General features: G+C 33.9%; 1 protein-coding gene across 2 annotated transcripts in view; it reads right to left on the bottom strand.

The window, feature by feature from the left end:
• Positions 1-22,566, bottom strand: part of LOC123679530 — a 36,160-nt gene extending 13,594 nt beyond the window's left edge. Inside the window, exon 1 of one of the 2 annotated variants that reach the window (XM_045616954.1) lies at positions 22,392-22,566. Coding sequence is in view for 1 of the 2 variants with exons in the window: in XM_045616953.1 (XP_045472909.1) it covers positions 22,105-22,176 (72 nt within the window). In the remaining variant the exon portion in view is untranslated. Of the gene's footprint in view, positions 1-22,104; positions 22,192-22,391 lie in introns of those variants that run through there. The other variant, XM_045616953.1, reaches the window with a different exon arrangement.
• Positions 22,567-23,648: the final 1,082 nt, after the last annotated feature.

Below are 23,648 nucleotides of genomic sequence, written 5' to 3'. Positions count from 1 at the left end.
TCTGCGCCATCACCCACGAAATCGATTGAATCATTCGTGATACTTACGAAACAAATCTGCAGATTAATAAATAATAAAGCCGAAGAAGTATTACGCTACAATTATCAGATGGCGTATCCTACCATTCTGTACTTTCTAAAGTTATGTAAGCTGCCTTGGCAGCTACGAATTTGTACACGGACTGGTATGGTAGTCGGTAGATAGGGTATTCCATTGTATACAGCGGCAACTTTCACGGCACTTTACTGTATCACACTGAGAAACACTTACGTGGTTACTCAGCTGAAAATGAAGAAACAAAAGGTGTAGGCTGGAAGAATGGATTGCTCTAGTTTCTGTTTCTGCTATTTAAACTATTGGCAACTCGTTTCTATTGAATTCTGGTACAATAAATTCTATGTTCAAGCACTGACAATTATGACAGCTCGGATTGTTAGTGCCTACACGGATTATGAAAATTAATTTCCAACCAACTAGATATTAATTTCCATTGAATTGTGGTCAGACTTGTATATCGATACAACTTGAAACTTTTTATTAGCGAAAAGATTCAATGCGAATAGTATGCAATAAATTATCTAAAAAGCGAAAAGATTTGAAATTGTTGCAAACCTCGTTGATATCAAAACCATAGGCGTAACGAGAGGGGTTTTTGGGGAATTTTCCTCCATTGATAAGAAGAAATAAAAAAAAATGTAGGTTACAATTCGAAAAAAATTAATCGAGAATTGAATAATTTTGCTTTTTCAAAGTGGGGGTAAACCCCCTATGAGACAACCCTAGTTACCGCAAACAAAACTTCGAAAATAGTACTAACAATAGCATGTGCGAATTAGTTTCTGAAAGATATATAACAATAACTTACTATATCATGATTCGGTCCAATTTGCTCATATTAATTGTTTACAAAAGAGGTACCAACCATTAAAATGAAATGAACAAACCTGTATTCGAACCGTACGGACTTTGAAACAATAATCTCATTATTTTGTCCAATATGAAGTCTTTCAATTGCACTACAGCCAAATAGACATATTATTACGGTACTTCAACTAAAATCAAGAACACCAAGCCGATCAAGCATAAGTTGTTACACCTGATATTCTATGCGTACTTTATATAATCCCTGGAAAAAATTTGCATCTTTGGTATTCGCTGATGTTTTTCTTCGTATAGAACGTCATCTATTAATTTAAAATATTAATCTGAAAGCAGCCGCCGATAATATTCGACGTAAAATGTTGCTTATGCTGATAGCGAAATGAGTTTGAATTTATGCAGAGTACCTATCTCAACCTTACAAGCGTATATTGAACAGCAAGAGTTGTAGCATGTACAAAATGATTTTTGGAAAAGCTATAAACATAACTTCTTCAAAAGTTTTGGTTCAATTAAATTATAAATATAAACATATATCAAAATGCATACCAACCTAATATTCAAATCGTGTGGATGTGAACTTTACTCATTATTTTGTTCAGTGTAGTATTGCAAAACGTTAATTACCTACAACGAAGTACTGCATATAATTACGGTACTTCAACAATCAAATCGAGACCATCATGCGACAATTTTCCCAAATGACATTAGATGTCACACCTCTAGTTGTCTGCATTCTTCTATTAACCTCAATAAATTCGCATCTGTGCTATTCGTTGAAATTTTTCTACAGATTCGTAAGCAAGTAATAGCATCTATTCATTTGCAATCAAATCTAAAAACCCACGCAATTCGATGCTAATAGGGAAATTATTTGAAATTTATAAGTCATCAAGAGTAGTAGCATTTACAATTTTAAATGATCTATAACAATAATAATGAATTAGTGTGAACTAATCTGATTAGATTTGATCATAAATAGACATATCAGTTATTCAGAAAAGGCATACCAACTTTAAATTAAATGAACATAACGATATTCAAACCGTTAGAACTTTGAAACAATACCCTCAATATTTTGTCCGGTATGTAATTTTTCACAATTTAAGTGCCGCATATTATTACGGTGGCCACAACTAAAATCAAGATCACCACGCCGATCAGGCATGAATTGTTACCACACCACTCAATCCTTCTCGGGCATGGCGCACTGTTGGCACCGTCAATGGCATACTATTTTTTCTCGTTCTGAAAGTTGGTAAGTATCAAAATTTCAGAACAAAGTTAAAACAAAGATAAATTATAAAACTGAATATAACATAACGTAACAGGATCTATTCAGTACAGAAATAAGAAAAAACGTCCTCAAATGGAAATTAAAACATTTTCTTCCACCAACACAATACTCCTTTTCAAAAATCGATAAAAACCATGTTCAAATTGAGCTTCCAACAGCTCGACCACCCAGCTTATTTCCCAGATCTAACCCCCAGTGATCTCTGAAGAAACACTTCGGGTCTTGCTCAGGCAAAGAAATTTGTGGTGCTTCCACCTATATCAGGAGGCTCCTGAAGCTACCACAAGCTGAGCTTCGGGTAATGGTGGGACTGCTGACAGGCCACTGTCGATGCAAATACCTTTTGTACAGCAGATGAGATCTGCAGGCTCTGTGGAAAGGAAGTACAAACAGCCAAACACATAAGTTGCATATGTCTGGGGCTGACTGATCTAAGTCAGATGAGAAAGTCAGTTCTGGATACTCACGAAGTAATAGACAAGACTCCTAAAGATGTCATCGGTTTCATCAACCGTATCGACGGCCTTCCTGGGTTTATATGAATAGGTAGGGTTAAGAGCAATAGATCAAATTCCCGGAAGGCTAATAGAGCCCCAACGATCCCGATTCAGTGAATAATAATATTGATAATAATGCCCCAGTGATTTCTGACTCCTTGCAAACTTCAAAACAATACTCTATGATGAATGATTGTTCTAATAAAGAAGTGATTGCCGAGGTTGAAGCCTAAAGCAAAGACGAATCTTTCTACAGAAATGGTATCAAAGAGTTAGAGGAGCGTTGAAGTAGGTACTTGTATCATTCTTGAAGGTTACTATGTTGACGAACAAAGTCGAATTAAAAAAATTCATTTTTACTGGTAAGACCCTGGACTTATTGCCTGATATTTTATGCATCCTTCATGAACCTCTAGAAGAAATTTGCTTCAGTGGTATTCGCCGCTTTTTTCTTTGTATTGAAGACCAATTAACGTCGTCTACTCATTTGCAATATAATAACCTAAAAACAAACGCCGATCCTATACGCTATAAAACGTTGACGATGCAAAGCAATGAATTGAAATTTATGCAAACCGCCTCTACATCGCAAAAGCAAATAAAACGGCAAAAACAAAGAATTCCGTGACGGGATCAGTTAGCCAAACGGCGCTCGAGGCGTCCCTGTGACTTTTTAATGCTCCCGCATGCAGCCGATTGCATTTCTCGGTTAAGGTTGCTCCAGATCATCAAACTTAGCGGTACGCGGCGAAGGGTTCACAGTTATACCAATTGCACGGCCGAAAGGAAGCCGATGCACATTCTAAAACGAATTGGAGGCTCGATTGCATCCTTCCCTGGATGTGGAATAGGATGTGGTGTCGGTGTCACGTAGGAAGGCGGTTATAGGAGGCGCAATAAGCAGATTTGCAGATTCCGCCGATGGGGCAAAGTATGCAGGAAATGAGTACGGATGCATTATTTGTTGAAGCATCGGATTGCGGTTGGTAAAAGTGTATGATTAGGTGTTTTTGGTTGTTTTTTCTCTGGAGAAATTTATATTAAATGAGGAAGATTGGTATTTGCTATGTAGATCAGTAGCACGATCTTTCAATAATTATGGCTTTTAGGTTTTGTGCAAGCACGGGCGTTGTACCATCAAAGAGTAGATACCGAATTCAATTTGAAGCTTGAATAGTGAATTGAGGTGTGGTTGGTTTGTAACACAAATTATAATTTTATGAATTGTTGTATTTAAATTCAATTCAAGAATCACAAAGAAGCTGCACTAGCCTGACGCTTATGTTTTATGGGTAGAATTGGGTATTACTTGGTTTGGTTTCTTTAAACTTTGGTAAATTGACTCTAAATTGCGCTTGACATTGTCGACTCGCTTAGGGCCGGTATTATAAAAGGATAACCGACGGTTGAGCCGTACGTCAACTACCAAATTCTGTGTTTCTAGAAAGGAATTGACGCAACGGTTGAACCGTCGGTTATCCTTTATAATACCGGCCATTAGGGTGTTTGGTGACTGGGGTCTAACTCGCTCAAGTTGTTTTTCAAAGATATTATTCGATGCACTGTTACCAATAGCACAGTACCAAACAAATATATAGTTTCAAATGACACTATTGTTTAAAGTAAAGACTGTCTGGCCTTGAACACTATAACTCCATAAAGATCTAGGTTCAAGGAGTAAATGCGCCGATAGAGCCATATGGATATAACACTTTACTCAAAAATTCCCATGCCTAACCAGTAAAAACACATTCTTTTCTAAAAAATTCGACTGTATTCGTCAACTTCGAAAAAAATAATTTTAGAATTTTGTGATCGTGTAAATAAGAGCACATCTATTTTCAAATCTATATAAAAGAATTAAAAAAAAAAACACTGTTTCGTTCTCAAGAGCTTTAGAGTGATCGTTCATTCAAGAGCCCATGGAGACCACATAAGTATATAGAGGGTGTTTCCTAATAGTAGACAAAACTTCAGGAGGTGATAGTCCCCATCAAAATATGAAAAAAATTGAATTGCAGCCATTCGAAGACTTAACTTCAATCAAACATTTTCTGCGATTGAACGGTTCGATTGATTCTCATAGAATTTTAGTCCCAACTTTTCATGGCAAATCTGGTGCTTATGATATTTTCTTCACAAAAAAAGTTAAGGGGGAGTTTTCTCAAAAAAAAATGAGGGATAAAACATAACACTTTCGTTTTATTTTAGAGAAAAATTTGACAGTTTTTTTCTAAAAATCCGATAAATTCTCCCTGAAAATTTTATATTGTCTCAATAAGATTAGCCGTACCATAGATACGTACTTAGATAATTTTGACCAACTTCTTCAGTGAATTAAAAATTTCATTTTTTTTGAAAAGCACAAAAACACAAGGAATATTTTTTACGTAAAATGGATCGGATTTTGAGGAAACTGACGTAATTTTTCTAGAGTATCAGAAACCCCCTAATTTCTTTGAGAAATCTACGAGCATCCCAACAAAATTCCATCAGAACCTGTAGAGCTATAATCAATGGGCAACCTATATCTGGAAAAGTTCAATTTTTTATTATGCTATTTTCTTCACGTCCATACCAAATTTCATTGAAATCGGATGAGACTTATAGAAATTAAAACTATTTCAAGGATTTGCAGATACAGATATACAAACAGACACGGAACCAAACCAAAAAAGGTATCGTCGAAAAGAGATATGAAAATATTCAGTCATTATCATATCAACAAAAATGCTAGAAAAATCTACGAATTATTGATGAAAATACCATTCATTCAAATGGTATCTTATTGCATTTGTTATACAATGTAATGTAGAAGAACATTTGGCTGTTTTTTGTTTCAAAAACAAGCCAGTTAACCCAGAGCAGAATTTTCCAAGTGTTGCAAATATAGATCTTCGAAATTTTGTCTCTGCGATCATTTGGATTCAGAAGTTTAAGCCAAAAAGCTCGCCACCATAAAAGCATATGAAGTAAATATCGCGTGTATGCAGTGCCGTTACTGAAAATTTCACCAAAAAAGTATACACACACCTACCAGCAAAGCCGTAGAGGTCATTTACCAGATATGTTGTTCCATGCATAATGCCCATAAATGTCTACTTTATATCCCAATAAATATACAACGCTTTGCTATTGAAAACCATGATTTATTGAAACTTCGAATATTACAAACATATTAATAAGCCCTCTGGCTATCCCACGCGAAATAAATTGAAGTTTTTCTTCAAATAAGACAGCCGATCTACCTAGCTGATAGATTTATACGTACTGGCAAAATAAGAGGAATGGACAAAATCTCAACAAAGTTTGTAACATATTTTCTCTCGAACCCTTCGGTTGATTTTATCATTTATTTTTTTGAATTATAGCTTGATTCGTCGGGAATATAAGTATCCAAATTCCATCCTCATTTTCTTCCTTTTTTGTTATATACAGCCAAGGGCGGATTTGCGGGGGGGGGGTTAATGGGGGTAATTACCCCCCCCCCTGAATATCGAAACCCTGAAAAAAAGTTACTCAACGTGATGCACATAAAACATTTCAATAATTTCAAATTGGTAATTTCCCAAATTTTGCAAATTATTGGTTTTGAACCTTTACTACCCCCCCATGAAAAAGAGCTATATCCCCCCTCGTATACAGCCCGTGGCGGATCAACCGGTATACGCTTAGTACGCTGAAGCGTAGGTCCCCGAGGTCCACTTGGGCACCGATCCAATCAACTTTTCTTCAGAATAAAAATTTGTCCTGCGAGTGAAAATGAAAAATAAAGAAATAAGGAAGAGTAACGTCTAAATTGCCACAATCCCACGAAACGCAACCAGACCCAGAGCAAAAATTCAGCTGCCAGTAAAAAAATTATATCAAATCAAAAAGATTTCGCTTTTGCATGTTGTCTACAATTATTTTTATCTATCTGCAATAAATTGCCTTAGCAGTGGCAATGAAGTTGAAAGTCCATCTGAAATCTAGGTACATGCTACTGTTGATATTGTGTGGAGGAGGTGGTGCGAAGTGCAAGACACTTGTTTGGCATTTCTTGGTTCTAAATATTTACCATATTTATTTTAACTGAACAGTGTTGGTGTGAATTAGCAATTTCTTTTCAACTTTGAACTTTTAATTCAAATCGTATAATTTTCTTTCTGAACTATAAAGGATCAGCTTGTTTTAGTTTCCTGTTTTTGAAATCACATTCTTCCCATTCTTGTTCATTTTCCAAACAAGGAAATTTTTTACTAAGAGAAAATTTCATAGACTCATTCATTCATTCACTAATTGCGAATGAGTAGAATTATTGCACAGTTTTCAAGTATTCAGGGAACTGAAATACAAATTGAGTAAATATAAAATTATTGCGAACTATTAGATTGTTTATTGAAGGTTAGATTATAAAAATGTTTTCGATTTCCGGTTTATTAACCATCATGTAGATATGTATAACTGTTTCGAAGTTCTCAGGTATCGACAGCCCCAGAATTGTAGCAATCTTATGAATCAACTGTACTTCAATTTCGTCCAACAACCAACAAACTGATTCAATTCACGTAGACAAGATTCCATTGAATGGTTAGATGACAAAGACGAAATTTCCACTATTCATTTCTACGTTCTACTTTTATTAATATCTATTTTGAGAATGTGTCTCCGAAAAAATTTTATATTTTGAAAATTGTAACCATAACAACACTTATCTCCGATCTGAAATAGTATTCGGAAACCAATAAAGATGTTTCAATAATTACTGTTTCAATTTACTTTTTCATGGAATTTATAGCCACTTTTGGTTCGGTGTAGGAATCAATTGAAATATACTCAAAGAGCTTTCCAATTCAATATATCAATTTTTCGTCCAACAACGATACTATATGAAGGACTTATCACAAAATTAAGTTATTGCAATGAATAAAAAAAACAGTTCAATAAAGATCTCAGTGTTCGTAACAATTCTCATCATTCGAATCACTTCACAGGGTGAATTAAACATTAAACAACAATTTTAATGTTTTTCACCCCTGTATATAACAAAAAAGGAGTAAATAAGGATAGCATCTGAACATTTATGGGGATCAAGCTATTCAAATAAATAGTTGCTAAAATCGGCCATCGGATGCATTTGCAATAGATCAATATCCTCTATTTTCTAACTCACTAATTGCGAATGAGCAAAATTATTGCACGGTTTTCAAGTGTTCAGGGAACTGAAATACAAATTGAGTAAATATAAAATTATTGCAAACTATTAGATTGTTTATTGAAGGTTAGATTATAAAAATGTTTTCTATTTCCGGGTTATTAACCATCATGTATAGATATGTATAACTGTTTCGAAGTTCTCAGGTATCGACAGCCCCAGAATTGTGGCAATCTTATGAATCAACTGTACAATTTCGTCCATCAACCAACAATCTGATTCAATTCACGTAGACAAGATTCCATTGAATCGTTAGATGACAAAGAGGAAATTCCATTCAATAGTTCTTCGAAAGCAGTCACTACTTTCCTATAGAAGAGATTTTCCTTAGCAATATTCTAAGAACCATTCAAACCAGAATCAAGTCTGTCCTGTGTACCTGTATAGTTTATGTTCAGATACCGTATATAGCAGCGAATATAAACGGGTATGCAAATAAGTTTATTTTGAGCAATATCGCATTTTCATGCCTCCAAACAACTGTATTTTCGCGTACTTCGCGTTTATTGAACGTTTTATTGATCTCTCAATGTACATACTGATTCATCAAAACTAAAATAATAGTAGTTAAATTTCCATGTTACTTGTTTCAACAATTATTATAAAAATGAATACAGTTTTAGTTGTTAATTTTAAAAATGTTCCTAGGACATTTACTTTTCCTACGTATTTATGGTACTTTTTCAACAAAAGCTCTGGATTCTTCATTGATTTTCAAAATAGGTATATAAACATTTAATACAATAACACAAATATCAAGTGCATAACAGGAAAGTCGCTAAGATAAGAGGTTGAAATTTATCATCAATATTATCATTTCCCTTTCCTGTTTTGCACTCAATATTTTAGTCATTTTACTTTATATCATTTGTTTATACCTACTTCTATTTTGCAATTTAATAAATGAAGAAGTCTAGTTAAAGGTAAGGACTCATTTGTTAGGGCATATTAGGTATATATATAATACCTATGTAATAATGCACACTTACAAATAAGTCTTCATCTTGAACTAATAATAAAATCAAGAAATTCCGGAGGAAAATCATATATTTCTGAATTTGGGGATTCAAAAAATTTTCAAAAACTAAAAAAATTGCATGACCTTCATTGAATGAAAGCAGGATATAGTAAAATGAGAGTTACCGAAATAAGTATATGTTGAATAATAGGTAAAAAGCTAGTGTGTATCGAAGCAATTGTTATTTAAATAATAAAAAGTGGAAATCCAATTTCAATGAAAATAAAAATGGTGAAGTCCGAGTCAGTCCAATCATTTTTTCGATTTCAATCGAAATAATATTGTAACCCTTATCTTATATATTAAATATGGAAATAAGGAACTTTGGGAAAATATTCTAATTATCACCTAATAATATAAATGTTTCATTTTAATATTTGGGGTAGATAAAAAATGTTTCTTTGAAAAATGCCTAGGTCCTCGAAGAAAATTCAATTGATCTTGGCTCGTTTGTTCATCACGACGACACATGCTTGAATGTTTGAAAGCGTATTCATATGTTTCTTGGATTTATTCATTAGAAATACAAGATTACATTTTCAGCATCATTCACCAACTCTGGTATAGTGTCCCCCAAATTTGAACATCATCTTCACTGCCCATTTCAAATTTTTTGAGTAGATATTAAACAAAATTAATTAATATTTATCTAACCTTTGTCACAACAATAAACGAAGCACTTGTCAAAAAAACGACTTTATTGGAATGGAATTGTAATCGAAAATCGTTGTTTATTCAAAAAAATCCTCAATTTAACACATTCCCAAATTCCAACATTTTTTGGCCGATCAGTCAAGCTTTCCTCAGAGGACATTTGAAATGTATATTCAAGCCAAGAATCCAATACAGCCCTTCTTTCTTCGTTCATTACATATTTTATTAATTTTTATATTGATATTTCATATATTCTGTTATAAAAATAATAATAATATATTTAAATAATAAAAGTTAATGAACTATAGTATAAAGTTTCCATGTTTTCATATTAAGATTCTGTGTGATGAGAGCATATAACAAACCGTAGTATAAAATTTACCTAGTTTTTATTAGCGAACGATAGAGGTTCAGTTAGAATGAATTGGGAGCAGCACAAATATTTCGAACGTCAATCAATTCAAACCTTGGAACACGACGATTTCAAGGCTGATCTGTTTTGAAACTCTTGTCGAGTTGCTCAAGAGTTGTTGGAAATGATGCAAATTAGCAGATGGGAATTGCATCGAATCGTTTTCAATTTGTGAATTGTATTAACCCCACTAGCAAGAAATTTCCATATACATGTGGTCTGTATATTAGCACTATGGAATATTCACATGCCATTCATTCTGTGACATAACTTGGAGTCAATTTTGAGATACGGAATCGTTTTTAAGGAAGGAACAGTATAGTATAATCAGTATATATTTGTAGGACATAATCGTAAGAACCATATTCAATAAATCATGAAAAGACAAATTCGACAGCTTTTTCATTTATATTGGCCTTTTATTTATGAATACAATTTTTTATTTATTTCATTTACTATATATATTAATTTATTTTATGTATTGCTCAGTCCTACTGATGTAATCAAAACACAATATCTAATTGAACCACAATGGTTTTGTTATTATTTTTTTACATTACATTATAATATCAGCATCAGTAATTACTTCATCATTTTCAATTTATAAAAAAACCATAAATAGTTATGAGTCAAGTAGTTTTTCAGTGTGAAATTAAATAATTTTTAGTTTTAAAAATTTTTAAGAAACGTGTAACTAGGTCCCTCTAGGAGAATCAGATATAATTACAATCCCATACGATGCGCCAGCAAAATACTCGCAAAGTTGCAAGTGCTTTGAATGCACTTTTTATTATATTTCATTTTATTTTTCATTATACACACATCATAACCTCCATAACAATGATACTGATAAATTCTAAATCAGCTTATTTGATATTTCATTTGATTGATATTTGAAAAATTGTATCGAACGGAATCTGAAATATCAAAAATCAGCCGAGTATGCTGAATAAAAAATGATACCAAAAAATTACAAAACATCGTGTTATGAGAAATCGAAATTTCATGAGTCAGGAAGAAAAAGACTCGAAAGAAAGAGTTATGTAGATACCAACTTGTTTCTCTAGGTACCTATAGCAACCTTTGAACAACTATGAATGTGTTTTGATGTAGAGATGCTTTTTAATTCATAGAACAAGAAATATGATGCCGGTTTGACTAAAAACAGTTTTTTCTTCCAGTTTTAAAAAAATTTTCTCCCAAACGTCCATGAGAAATTTCTAAGTAATTCCAGATGGTCCAACGCTGTATTCTATAATGTCATTAAATCGAATAAAACGTATTGTCCGATCAAGCCAGTTACGGTGAAAGGATCTGATAGGTGGATTTTTTAAAAGGCGAAGGACATTAGCAATATTTTGTCGTACACTCACTGCTGTCGAGACACACAAGAGGTCGAAATAATAAGAACCAGTTAATTGTGAAAACGGACCTAAAACAATACGTTTGTAAGTGGGATGGCGAAGGCAAATATGTATACGAGTATAACTGTTGAGTTTTTTGGATGTTTGCGGAGTTATTAAGAGGTTTAAAATATGAATATACCTTAAGGTATTTCCGATCTGTTATTTTACACAAAGGCGTGCCATTTTATAGCGGAAACAATTATATTTTAAGGGTTTTGTAGAATGTATAATCGGTTTACTGTCATGAACAACAGAATATGAGGAAAACTATTTGTATCCGATATGTGTGGGACTGAGAAACGTATCGCGCAATTTTTCATAGGCGTACAACTTTGCTTCCGCCGTTTTTTTTTCGAAATTCGAGGCTCTATTGTGAAAAAACTAATTATACATTTATGATTCAAAGTATTGTCCATCGCTGGTCGTCTTTTGAAGCGATCTACGAATCGATCCAATTTTCACTTCTTCATAAGACCAGAAGGTCAGCCAAGCCGTGGGCCATTGAAACAAGTTATAGTCCGAGGGAGCAACGTCTGAAGACTAAGGCGGGTAAGGTATGACTTCCCATTTCAACGTTTCCAAGTATGTCTTGACCACTTTCGCAACATGGGGTTGAGCCTTGTCATGCTGTAAAATCACTTTATCATGTCTCTCGTAATATTGCAGCCATTTGTCTTTCAATGCTCGTATCAAACGCATTAATTGCGTTCGATAACAATCGCCTGTGATTGTTTCAGTCGGTTTGAACAACTCATAATACACTACGCCGAGCTGGTCCCACCAAATACTGAGCATGACCTTGTAACCGTGAATATTTGGTTTGGCCGTCGACATGGAAGCATGGCCGGGATATCCCAATGATTTTCTGCACTTGGGATTATAGTAATGAACCCATTTTTCATCTCCAGTCACAATGCTATGCAAAAATCCTTTCCGTCTTTGCCTTGCAAGCAGCTGTTCACAAGCAAACACATGCCGTTCAACATCTCTCAGCTTCAACTCGTACGTCACCCAATTTCCTTATTTCTGAATCATTCTCATGACTTTCAGGCGTTTTGAAATCGCTTTTTGCGTCACTTCCAATGATCCTGCCATTTCTTTTTGCGTTTGACACGAGTCTTGATCAATTCTGCATCTTCGAAAACCTTCTCTCTTCCACCGCTACACTAGTCTTCGACGTCAAAATCACCCGCAAATGACGAGAATTTTGCTCGTGAACTGACATAAATAGATATATAGAATCATATCGAAACTCTAATATCTTATATATTTACCAGCGTTCGCACAAGATACCAATTAATGGATTCAAGCTTTTTCTCTTATGAATAAGTCTAAGTTTTTCACTAAACCATCGCTCGAAGAGGTCATCATTTGAATGGGTGACCGCTGGATCTATGTAGCGTCGTTGAGGATCTCGAAGGCTCAAGGTTGGCTTTAAGTGTAAGTAGGCGATTGTCCAAACTCTTTACGTGAGTAATTGTTGTTAGAAAGCACGCAACTGTTTGCATTTATCAGCTTTTTGAGAATTCCTAAATTGCAAACAGCCAGAAATCTTGAATGAATACTCTGTCGTACAATCAGAAATGTCAATCCTCCCATGCGAATATACTGGCTTCAAACCGCTCCAACATTTTCGTCGATGATTTCAGATGAAAGAACCACCACAGAATACCAAAGTGGGTATTCTACGTGAACAGTATGCCGATGTTCATGCATTTCTTAATTGGTAAACAATTGAAATACGCACCACATTGACCTCCAAGATTCATTGTTAACTTACTCCAGTCTGAGTGAAAGTACCATCGAACTATACACAAAGAAGATTGTTGGATTTTATTAGAGTTCGCAGGAATTCTTAGAAGATTATATGTTGCAACTGCACCTAGAGAAAATATTGCAGCAGACAAAGGGGTGATGGAAATTTTTAGTGCAACGTTCATTCGTTTCATTATAGACTTTTTTGAAAGCTCATAGCAACAAGTTATTTGTCAATATTGGCACCAGCCTACCACTTAGACAAAAAAATAAAAAGGAAGTTCAAATTTGCGTAGCTAGACTCAATATTTTTGTAGTGTGATACATTGTTGAATTCGTATTTTTTTCTTATCATCCCATAAGGATGAGCCAATATGGCGTTCATAGGAAAATAATATCACGTCTCTGAAACAATGGAAAAAATCTGATTATAATCTCTATATTGGATAATGGCTATAAACCGAATGTCGTGAAGTTATCTCCAGAAACAAATGAGTTATAAAGAAAAAAGTAAAACTCGATTTTTAGTTTTTCTCGAGATATCTTGAGAACCGTTGGAAATATTTTGAAACACCAACACACTCATCCCTTAATAACGCAACTTTTTTGTAATTCAAACCACCCTGTATTTCTAACGATTTTTGAAATACCTGTAGTGTTCCTCTAAATAGTTCTAACCCTGCATTATCTCGAGATTAAAATATATTTATTTGAGTGATTTCCGTTTAAATATAAAAATTTGAATATTTGGAAATCGATATTTGTCTTGATTTTCGAATTTATAGGGAGAAATAAGTCTGTATTTACCTACTGAAATCCAAGCTTTGACACCTAAGCGTTATTATTCCGATCCTTCTACCATCGGTTGTTTCACTTGGTTTGAAAGTTTTCTGATATTTTCAGGTATTTACTCCAAGAATTAATATATGAAACTTTGGTTCACAATGGAACATAAGAAGTGTGTTCTTTGTGTGACTGAAATATCGTATAACTGTATTGGTTTTACATTCACCCCTTATCTCAAATTTAATAGTTCATGTTGGGGACGAAATTCGCTTACTGAAAACGACGAATGCTCCCTCTATCTAAGATCATCACTCTGAGATCGAGGCTAAATTCAGTGCATCCACAGAATCCTGATGTAACGGCCTCAAAATCACAATCTGAACACTTAACAACCAATAAACACCTCAAATTCAATGTAACTTCCTCGCCTAAATTGCACAACAAACACAAGGATGTCGAGAACAAGGACACAAGCTATCAATCATAACTCAGAATTGACTTCATAAGTTATTACGCTCGTCATTTCCCTCACATTATATTTCAGGAAGCTTTCTGCATTCTCAGATAGCAGTGAATAATACACCATTAAAATAAACAGAAATAATTATCGTCTATAGTATTCCATGGAATTTACATTGCTAATCGAATATAACTCCGAGGAGTAGCTTTAAAAATTAACAGGCCGCCATCCATGTAATGACCCATATTCTAGGAAGATGGTGAGAGTGCATTAAACAATAAATCGGATGCATCCTGCTTAATGAGGAAGACGTTTTGTATGTTTTGACACGGCTGTTGGTTGTTGGAACACAACTTGGTCTTCTTTGACTGCTTGGTATAGGTATTAAAGAGAGGTGGTAAGAATGTAAGTATGTAACACTGCATTACAATATCCCTACAATCTTCTTTAAGTTTTAGGCTTGGAATCGATGCACTATTTATTAGATTTTTTAGAATATACATACACGAATAAAACATTAATATTTACCTTATAGAGAATCGAAATGATAAGCCTTTCTTAACATGAAATTCAATCAGCCTTACAACAATACATTACTCCACCATTGCTAACCTAACCTAATTAACATTCTTGGCCAAAGAACAGTTAATATAGATAGTTGATATCGGAACTCAGAATGATAATGATATCATCATCACCCTATTATTCAACATCCTCTATAATTCAAAACATAGATCTTCACAATTCTAGTAAGCAAAATGATGTGGGAAAATTATTTAACTCTTCATTCAGGTACATATTTCAGTAACCCCTTTGGTGTTTCGAAACTTCGACAAATATCAGTTATTGAGACATACATAGTAATGTCTCAACTTAACTCAACTACCACTATATTCGTCCTAAATGACTCTAACAGATTTTTATCTCATTCCAAAACTCAAATTTCAAATTCGAAGCAGAAGCGCTCATTTTCAAAGATAGGTTATTCGCAACAACTATAGTGTTTGATTCCTGAAAAGTTACACATCAAATTAAGTTCATTGGCCTAATTTTTAGACAGAGTTGGAGCATTGTGGGAATACTATTGTAAAGAAACGTAATCCATCCTGTCTTGTTGGAGTTATAATAAGTTTAAAGGGGAAAAAAATGTCTACTTCGACTCCAAGTCTTATTAAAATGTCTACAAATGTTTCTTTCTCTCAAGAGATCATCTTCAGGCCCTACAAAATCAAAAAAAAAGAGAGCAATCTATTGCTATCTATATATATGCTCTTTTTGTTTTGTATTGAATTATTAAGTCCTGAAGATGATCTCTTGAGAGACCTTAGGAACGTAGCAAGGTATTTAAAAGCACTGATAAATGTGTATAATTTTTTTATTTTGACTTGGTCATTACTTCAATAACAATGCTGTACATTAATCTAAATCGGGATAATGTTACTTTCAATTGTTGATGACTTCCTTATTTGACAGTTCATCTTATGATTGATTGTTTCAAAACGTTAACGAATTAAGGACATTTCAAAATAACCCAAGAATGCTGATTCAAAACGAATGCAAAGTCTAACATGGCTAAGAGCATTCATAGTAACATATGCAGCTCATGAAATCTAAACGGTCAGAATTAAAAGAAAATTATTGAAGAAGCATTAAGCTGAACCTCCCTTGCCCTTTCCTTAATCACTATAAAATATTATGTTTCACCTTCTGCCAGGTAATCACACCCTGCCACCTTAGATATCAGCTGGTAGGTTTGGATTCAACAGAAAATGATGAATGGAACATTTATAGGAAGGCCAATGAAACTCATCAACACATAGTGGTATGAATCATTTTCACTTTAGACCAACTTTCAGAATCCTCGGCCATAAAAGCATTTGAACGAAATCGAAAAACAGCTTTCTTAAAGCCATTCAGGTTATAGTTTAGATGCGCTGGAATTCAACTCAATAAATTCTAAACCATTATGTCATACAGGATGGTACGATTAATGAGATCAATCACAGATACATGTTCCTCCACCTCTGCCTAGATATCACATCAGCCCTCTATGAGGGCCATCCAAATAGTCAAATAAGAAGGGAGGCCTCAAACCCAAAACAATATCGAAAAACAGCCTCTTTGAAGCCATTCAAGTTATACATTAGATGCGCTGAAATTTAACTCAATAAACTCTCAACCATTGGATCATACAGGATGGTTCAATAACCTTCTTAAGATCAATCAATTGACAGCTACATTCTACTGTTCCTTCACCTTTGCCTGGATATCAAATCAACCCTCAATGAGAGTCATTCAAATACTCAAATAAATAGTTCAATGCGCGCGTGAGGTCAAAGTTTGATTATGAATGCGTAGTCTGGAGCTCTGGGTATGAATGTGCACATCACATTTAATATTCAATGGCGATTCTTGAAGTAAGTTAGTTTTAGATTCGTTGATGTTTATCCAAACCGTGGTGTATCACATGATCATTTGTTTAGTAGATTCCAAGTTGATTCTTTAGAACGGCGTCCTACCTACTCAGATATACTTTTTCTTAGAAATATATCACTAGTTGATCTTCATGTTCCTTAGACTGTCTATACGCAGCCTAACTACTTTTATCTACCTTTTCCACGCTCTAAGGTCCTTCTTTTTTCGCCTCTGTATCGTATATGTCATGACTACAACCATCTAAGATATTTATGATATTTTTCTTTGTAATCAATCTGATATAAGGAGGGCTATTCTGAGATCACGGCTTCACTGTCGGTAGTTAGGCGTGAGCTTCTTTCTCAATGAGTTTTTTCGCTCAATCCTGGCTCCATTTGATTTGTTTTGGGTTTTGTTATGTTCTTTGTTTTATGTGTATAACATATATATTTATTTTGCCATTCTGTAATTGGCCTAGTTGGTAGAATGGTGTTATTATGAATAAAATGAAAATAAAATAAGAAGGAAGGCCTTAAACTCAAAACAGCTGGAGTACGGTACTGATAAAAATTGACGTAATGGGCTTTATGATGCCGAAATGTAATTGGATTCGAACTTCTCTTATGTAATGCCTCTCGTGCAAAGCGAATTCACTTACATATTCATCATAATGTAATCATCAGATAAATGGCAGCAAACAAGGCCCACCTGGTTCCAGCGGCCACATAATGGTTGGTTATTGAGGAGGGTCCACCGAAAGGGTATCAATTGAACAGGAGGAAGTGTTATGTAAAGATGTATTCAGCACCGTACCATTGAACAAGGCCGAATGGAAAGGTGGTCGAAATCTTAATTTGAATTTGGTGAACATGTTCGGCCTACTACTTCAAGAGGATATGAGGTGTTGAGAGTGATTCTTCATGATGGTTCAATAAAGGCTGACATTTTCGGATGGAATGGGATAAAGAGTTCAACCTGTTCAGGTTCAACGAAATTATTGTTTAGGAGGTGTTCTGAAGAAGCTGCATTTATGTAACAATGTAATTGAAATAACATCATAAATGGCATTGTTAAATTAGATAATGGTGCTTAGTAATTCAACTCCTACAACAAACATATAACTCATCTTTAAAATTTGAATAGAAGATGTGGGTGAAGAATATCACAATTCATTCAACTTTTTGAACTCAAATATGATACTTCTTCTGATTTATTTTTAGGATTCAATGAAACTACTCAGACTTTTGAATAGTTGAATAGCAATAAAACTTTTTTTCCACATTTTTTTCTGAAATTTTAAAATACTTCATCAAAGCATCTACAGACTATGCTGAAATTCATTTTAAACAGGGTGATTCACCGCAATGGCCTATTAGGAGTTTATGGAAAACTAATCACAATTTTGTGCTGAAAAATTAACATGTTGGGGTTTGAGACAATGATCTTTCTACCTAAAATATTTTCAAATCTCTACAACTTCTGGTTATACCGAGAATAGACTACTGGCATATTCTTGCATCATTGGATAATTTTTTTGATGAAAATTTCAATTATATGCCATACCTTGGGTAAAAACTCAAGGTTCATGAGTTAATGGGATTCAAGAAAAAAAAAATGGTTGCTACGAGGACCAGCATTTTTTGAATATTTCTGCAGAAAAAGTTTTTTTCGAAAAACCGTAATTTTATAAACCTGTTCGCGGTTTAGACGGAAAATTTACAGGGTGTTTATCAGGAAATCATGGACAACTCAAATTCATCAAAACTCAAGATTTTCAAATCAGAACCTCTATTTTTGATTATCCCGGTCGATTCTACGTACAAAATTAGTGGGGGTTACTTAAGCAAACCCTATACCTAAAATGAGACATCGAGGAAGAACTTAGACTTAGAGAGAAAAATCTTCAAGAAACCCCGATCTCTTTTTTCGAAAACATTTTACTCAATAAGTCTTATATTAAAGTAAAAAACTTATTGAGTGAAATGTTTTCAAAATTCAGAGCACAGTGACAGTAATAATATTGAATAGGTTCTACCCAAGACAAATTCTCGTTGTATATACTTATATGCAAACATTAATCAATACATCTACAATACCTTCAATTTACAGATGGAACATTACATCATTTTTGATCATTTTGAGGATACTGATATATTAACAGACCACTATAAAAAAAATGTTTTCTGTGTCTTATATTGAAGCTTAGAAATCTAGGGTGTGATTGTAGGCCATGTGAAATTCATAACCACTTAATAAAGGCTTTGTTAGGTCATTTGAAGAGGATTTAATATGAGATCTTATCATTTTAATTCATAAACTTTCATCGGGTTTTAGGTAGTAACATATAATTAGCCAGAATAAAATTAGTATAATCCTTTGAAATAGATACCGATCTGTGAAATTTGGATTAAAATGAAGATATTTTCGTATTGAATATATCCAATATCGATCGATAGTTATTTTGCATCATAGATTTAAGGTTATTAGATTTTCATTCGAGTATTGTTCGTATTTCCGAATAAAAAAGATCAAGATTCCTTCATCAGTTTTCAACATACATACGGTACCTACAGATTCTATAAAACAATTATTTATAAATTTTTTATTCATCATCAACTAAAATACATCTAAAACATACATCAAATCCACAAAGCAAAAGCAGTTATCTATCAGTGTCAAATCAAGAAAAAACCAAATCTATCTAAATAATTCGAAATATCATTGTTTTTATGGATATATTCATGAATAAGAGATCCTGTATATTGTGATAATTACTGAGTAACATGCAAATCGTAGAAACTCCGTGAAATAGCCACACCTCATCAACTCTAAATGTCAAAAAAAATTTAAAGATGCTAAATGGAGTTCAATTTGTTACCTCAAGCTAAAATGACTCATATCGAGTTACTGTTAAAAATTCTTAATTTCACGTACTGGTCACGTGCAATGATCGTAAGGTCATGGATATAATAATACCTTACTTATCTAGCAGACTACTGAAATAAACCAGCTTTTCTGTCTATACAAAGGAAAACGTTCACATATTTGGAAAAAGTCAGGAACATCTTCTGATTAATTTCGTTTTATATATGATTAGTAGTTGTCAGTAATTAATTAATTTTCGATTAGGATTATAGATTATCCTTCATTATTTGGATATAACTATCTTTAAACCTGTCGGTAGCAATATGACCTCATGTTCATGGGAATTTCTTTATAATACGATTTGATATTTTTCATTGTTCAAAACTTAGGATTAGGGAAACTAATTGATGAACAGGATACTTCCGTAATAATTTGTGTTATACCAAAAACTCATCACTGCAAGAAAATAGTGAACCAAATGATGTCCCAATATTTCCGTAACAACAAATTCTACCAGGTTGAAATTCAGATCCCTTTTTTGATTTGTCGGCAAGGCACCTATCAGTAAGCGCTCAACATGAAATTTCACAATTTGAAATTTTTATTTTATATCTGCACGCTGAATATCAACTCGGTAAGATATGTCGTCACTAAATTATTGACAATTTTTTTCTGATAGTTATTTTTCATGAATTTTATCTGGTTCTGGTTAGATTTCTTGTCTTTTTGGTCAAGAATGGGTCAAATTCAACTTTACACATACACAGTGAAAATAGTGAGAAAAAATCTTTTTCGAGCTCAAAACGATGCGAGAAAGTAAAACTACGTTAAGCGTTATCATAAAAGAACATTACACACTAGCTGCATAACTATTTCTTCAACAGAGTGTGAAATTTAACTTTACATATGAGAAAATTTTCCGCTATTTGAAAATAGTTCGGAAAAGTATGATGATGTTGAGCTTCATTGATAATTCTCTATTTTCTTCAAAACAAATCATACATCAGAAATTCTACAATATTGTTTACGAATATTAGACAGCTTACTCTATTTACACACTAGTTGCATAACAGATATTTACTAACAACCAACATGTTAAGTATAACAAATTTTACGTTACGTGAGTGCGGTTGTACCTACTTTAAAGCACTTTTTCAAGATAACCCTTTGCCAAATTACTCGTATTCCTTTTGTATGTTATACGGTATTTCGAAGTTACCATGAATTGCTGATAGTTCTATCTCAAAACCATGAATTTTTTGGTTGTACTTCACGTTGACAATTATTATTAAATTTGAAGGAAAACTTCAAAGTTGGCTGTTTCTGCCATTGCTAGAACTGCCAACATTTTGAATGCATACTTAACTTTTTGTAGTGGGTAGAATATTGTACTTTAGTCGTATCGTAAATTATTATTACGATATTCGATGAGTTACCGAATTCAGCCTCGTTTGACGAACTTTCTCCCATCTCATATCGTAATATTATCTTTACTATACTTTGATTGTAAATATATTGTACCTATAGGTATACTGTACGTTATAGTGTTGATAAATTCATTTTTTCCCTTCATATATCTGTTCTCTTTTGATCAATTATGATACATTTTCAACGCTCAGGGACATTAAATTGATTTGAAATTTAATATTCGAGATGAATATTAAGAATCTATCTTAAATTTTACATCGATATTTTTAGCTGTTGTGAAAATGGAAAAGATACTTCAGATGAAGTGGCAAAATGTAGTACTATAATCAGACCAAGTGACAGATGTGGCTCAAACTACATATATAGATGACAGTTTTTCCAACTGAAAGATTTGAACCGTCAAAGATTTGAACCGTAGATATTTTGAAGCCGACTCCTCTATCTTTCGATGGAAAAATGAACTGGAAATCCCCTCAATATTCCATTTGAAATAAACCGACAATGCGAAATACCTAAAAAAATTATTACTCAGATTGATGATTCGATAGAAATGTCTTACAATCACATGTTTCTCATCTAAACCAATTAATTATGATTCATTTACGTTCATCTTCAACTTTTCGAAATTAGATAAGAAAACCATTCGTTTGATGTATTTTTAGCTATAAGAACTAAGTAAAACTATCGTATTCAAGAAATTAAATAATTTATTTATTATTAAGAGAGTGACAAATTGAGGTGTTTTTAAAGTACCTAATAATATGTAGATATTTCAAGAACTACAACATGAAAAAAAGGTATACTAAAAGAATATTATGTAAGTACCTAGAGAAAAGTCAGGTTATTACGAAATTTTGAATATAGAACGATTAAACAGAAAAGCATTACAAATCAATACCAAATAACTATACAAATCAAAACGACCAACACCTCAAGAAAACAACAAACTAAAAGAACTTCCCAGTCAAGTGCTTGATATCTCAAGACAACATAATAACACTCATACATTAATTCAGACAACATTGCACCGTTTACCTCGCAAAGACCGCCAATAACAAAGAAGCGAAAAAAACAACAAACTAAACGCTCCAATGCTCCGCAGACCATCAACTATAAAATTATCATCACCATGAGATCACAAGGAACTGAAGAGAGTGGGTTGTTCCACTCAGATACGTATGTCACAGTCGTTAAATTGTCAACCTCAACAAGGAAATACATATTTGCATTCTCACCGACCTTCCACAAGACACCGAAGGGCGGTGAAAAATTCAACGAAAATTTTCCGCGTGCTCCGGCGTGATCAAAACATGGAAACTCACATTGAATCGGTCCCAGGCAGGTGAAAAGTCCGATGTAGCGGCTTCATACACAAAGGAGTCGCGCCGACACTCCACCAACAACACTACCTGCACTAGCACTGACGATACTGGGTTTCGTTTTCGCGTTCGCTGTTACGATCTAACGTTCTTGGGTTTCTGTCTCGGTCGCGCGTTGAAATCACTCGGCATTTCCAGATTCCGATGCTGTGCGAGCTTGGGGCTACGTCACTAGGAACCAGGCACGGAGTTGTAGCCTATGAGGAGGACGTGGTTCGCGAATTTTTGGATTGTGGTGGTCCACGGTTGGCGCCTTGAGGGATTCCGTTGTTAACTTTCGCGAGGAGAGTGTCTGGATTGATAGCTTTCGGATTGGGGGAGGCCTAAATTGGGTCCTTGTGGGACTCCTTAATGAGGGAATTATCCGATTTCTATTTTCTATTTGTTTACTTTGCGAGGAATTGTGGAGAGTGTCTAGGTTGATGGCGTTCGGATTGGGGGAGGCCTAGATTGGGTCCTTGTGGGACTCCATAATTGGGGAATTATCTGATTTCTATTTTTCTCGATTTGATCCAGTTGGGATTTCGTTATTGTCGTTAATTGTCGTGGGAGATTTGGTTGTTTCTTGATTTGATCCTTGTGGAATTCCTGTATTGACTTTGGAGAGTGTGTAAAGTGACGCAGATATTGGCATCGTGAGAAATCTCGGTTTGATTCTTGTTGACTTTCGAATAATTATCAACTTGTCACTGATATTTTGGTTCATCTACAGTTTCCACTAATGGTTTTTATATACAAAAACACATATGGTGGGTTTCATAAAACTTTCATCGTGGTGATTTGCTCGATAAAATCATTTTTGTGTTCAATTTCAGTTTATTTTCGACACTTCCATAGATTTCAATCTGCAATCAACGAGTTGATCAGTCCATCAAAATATTATGAAACCCGTCTCTGAAATATTCATTTAATATTTTTTTATTATTCGTTTTTAAGCGAACATTGAGCTATATTGCGCGTCTATTGATTAAATGCAAAATATTGGTAGCTAAAATAGGATTTTGAATGCCCCAAAAACTTTTAAGTTTACTTTCTGAGTACTTTTCGCTATGAAAAATAAGAAAATCACTCAAGTGAACTCAGGAGCTTTTGAGTACTAGTTCATTCATTGAACCACCTAAACCCCTCCTGGCTACGCCAATGGAATGGTGTGATTTTAAATTATAAAGGTTAAATGAGTCCACTTAATGAAGGCAATTT

Source organism: Harmonia axyridis, chromosome 1 (assembly GCF_914767665.1).
Source record: "Harmonia axyridis chromosome 1, icHarAxyr1.1, whole genome shotgun sequence".
Classification (NCBI taxonomy): domain Eukaryota; kingdom Metazoa; phylum Arthropoda; class Insecta; order Coleoptera; family Coccinellidae; genus Harmonia; species Harmonia axyridis.
The sequence above is the reverse complement of the archived record's forward strand: the minus strand, read 5'-3'. Positions and strand labels throughout refer to the sequence as shown.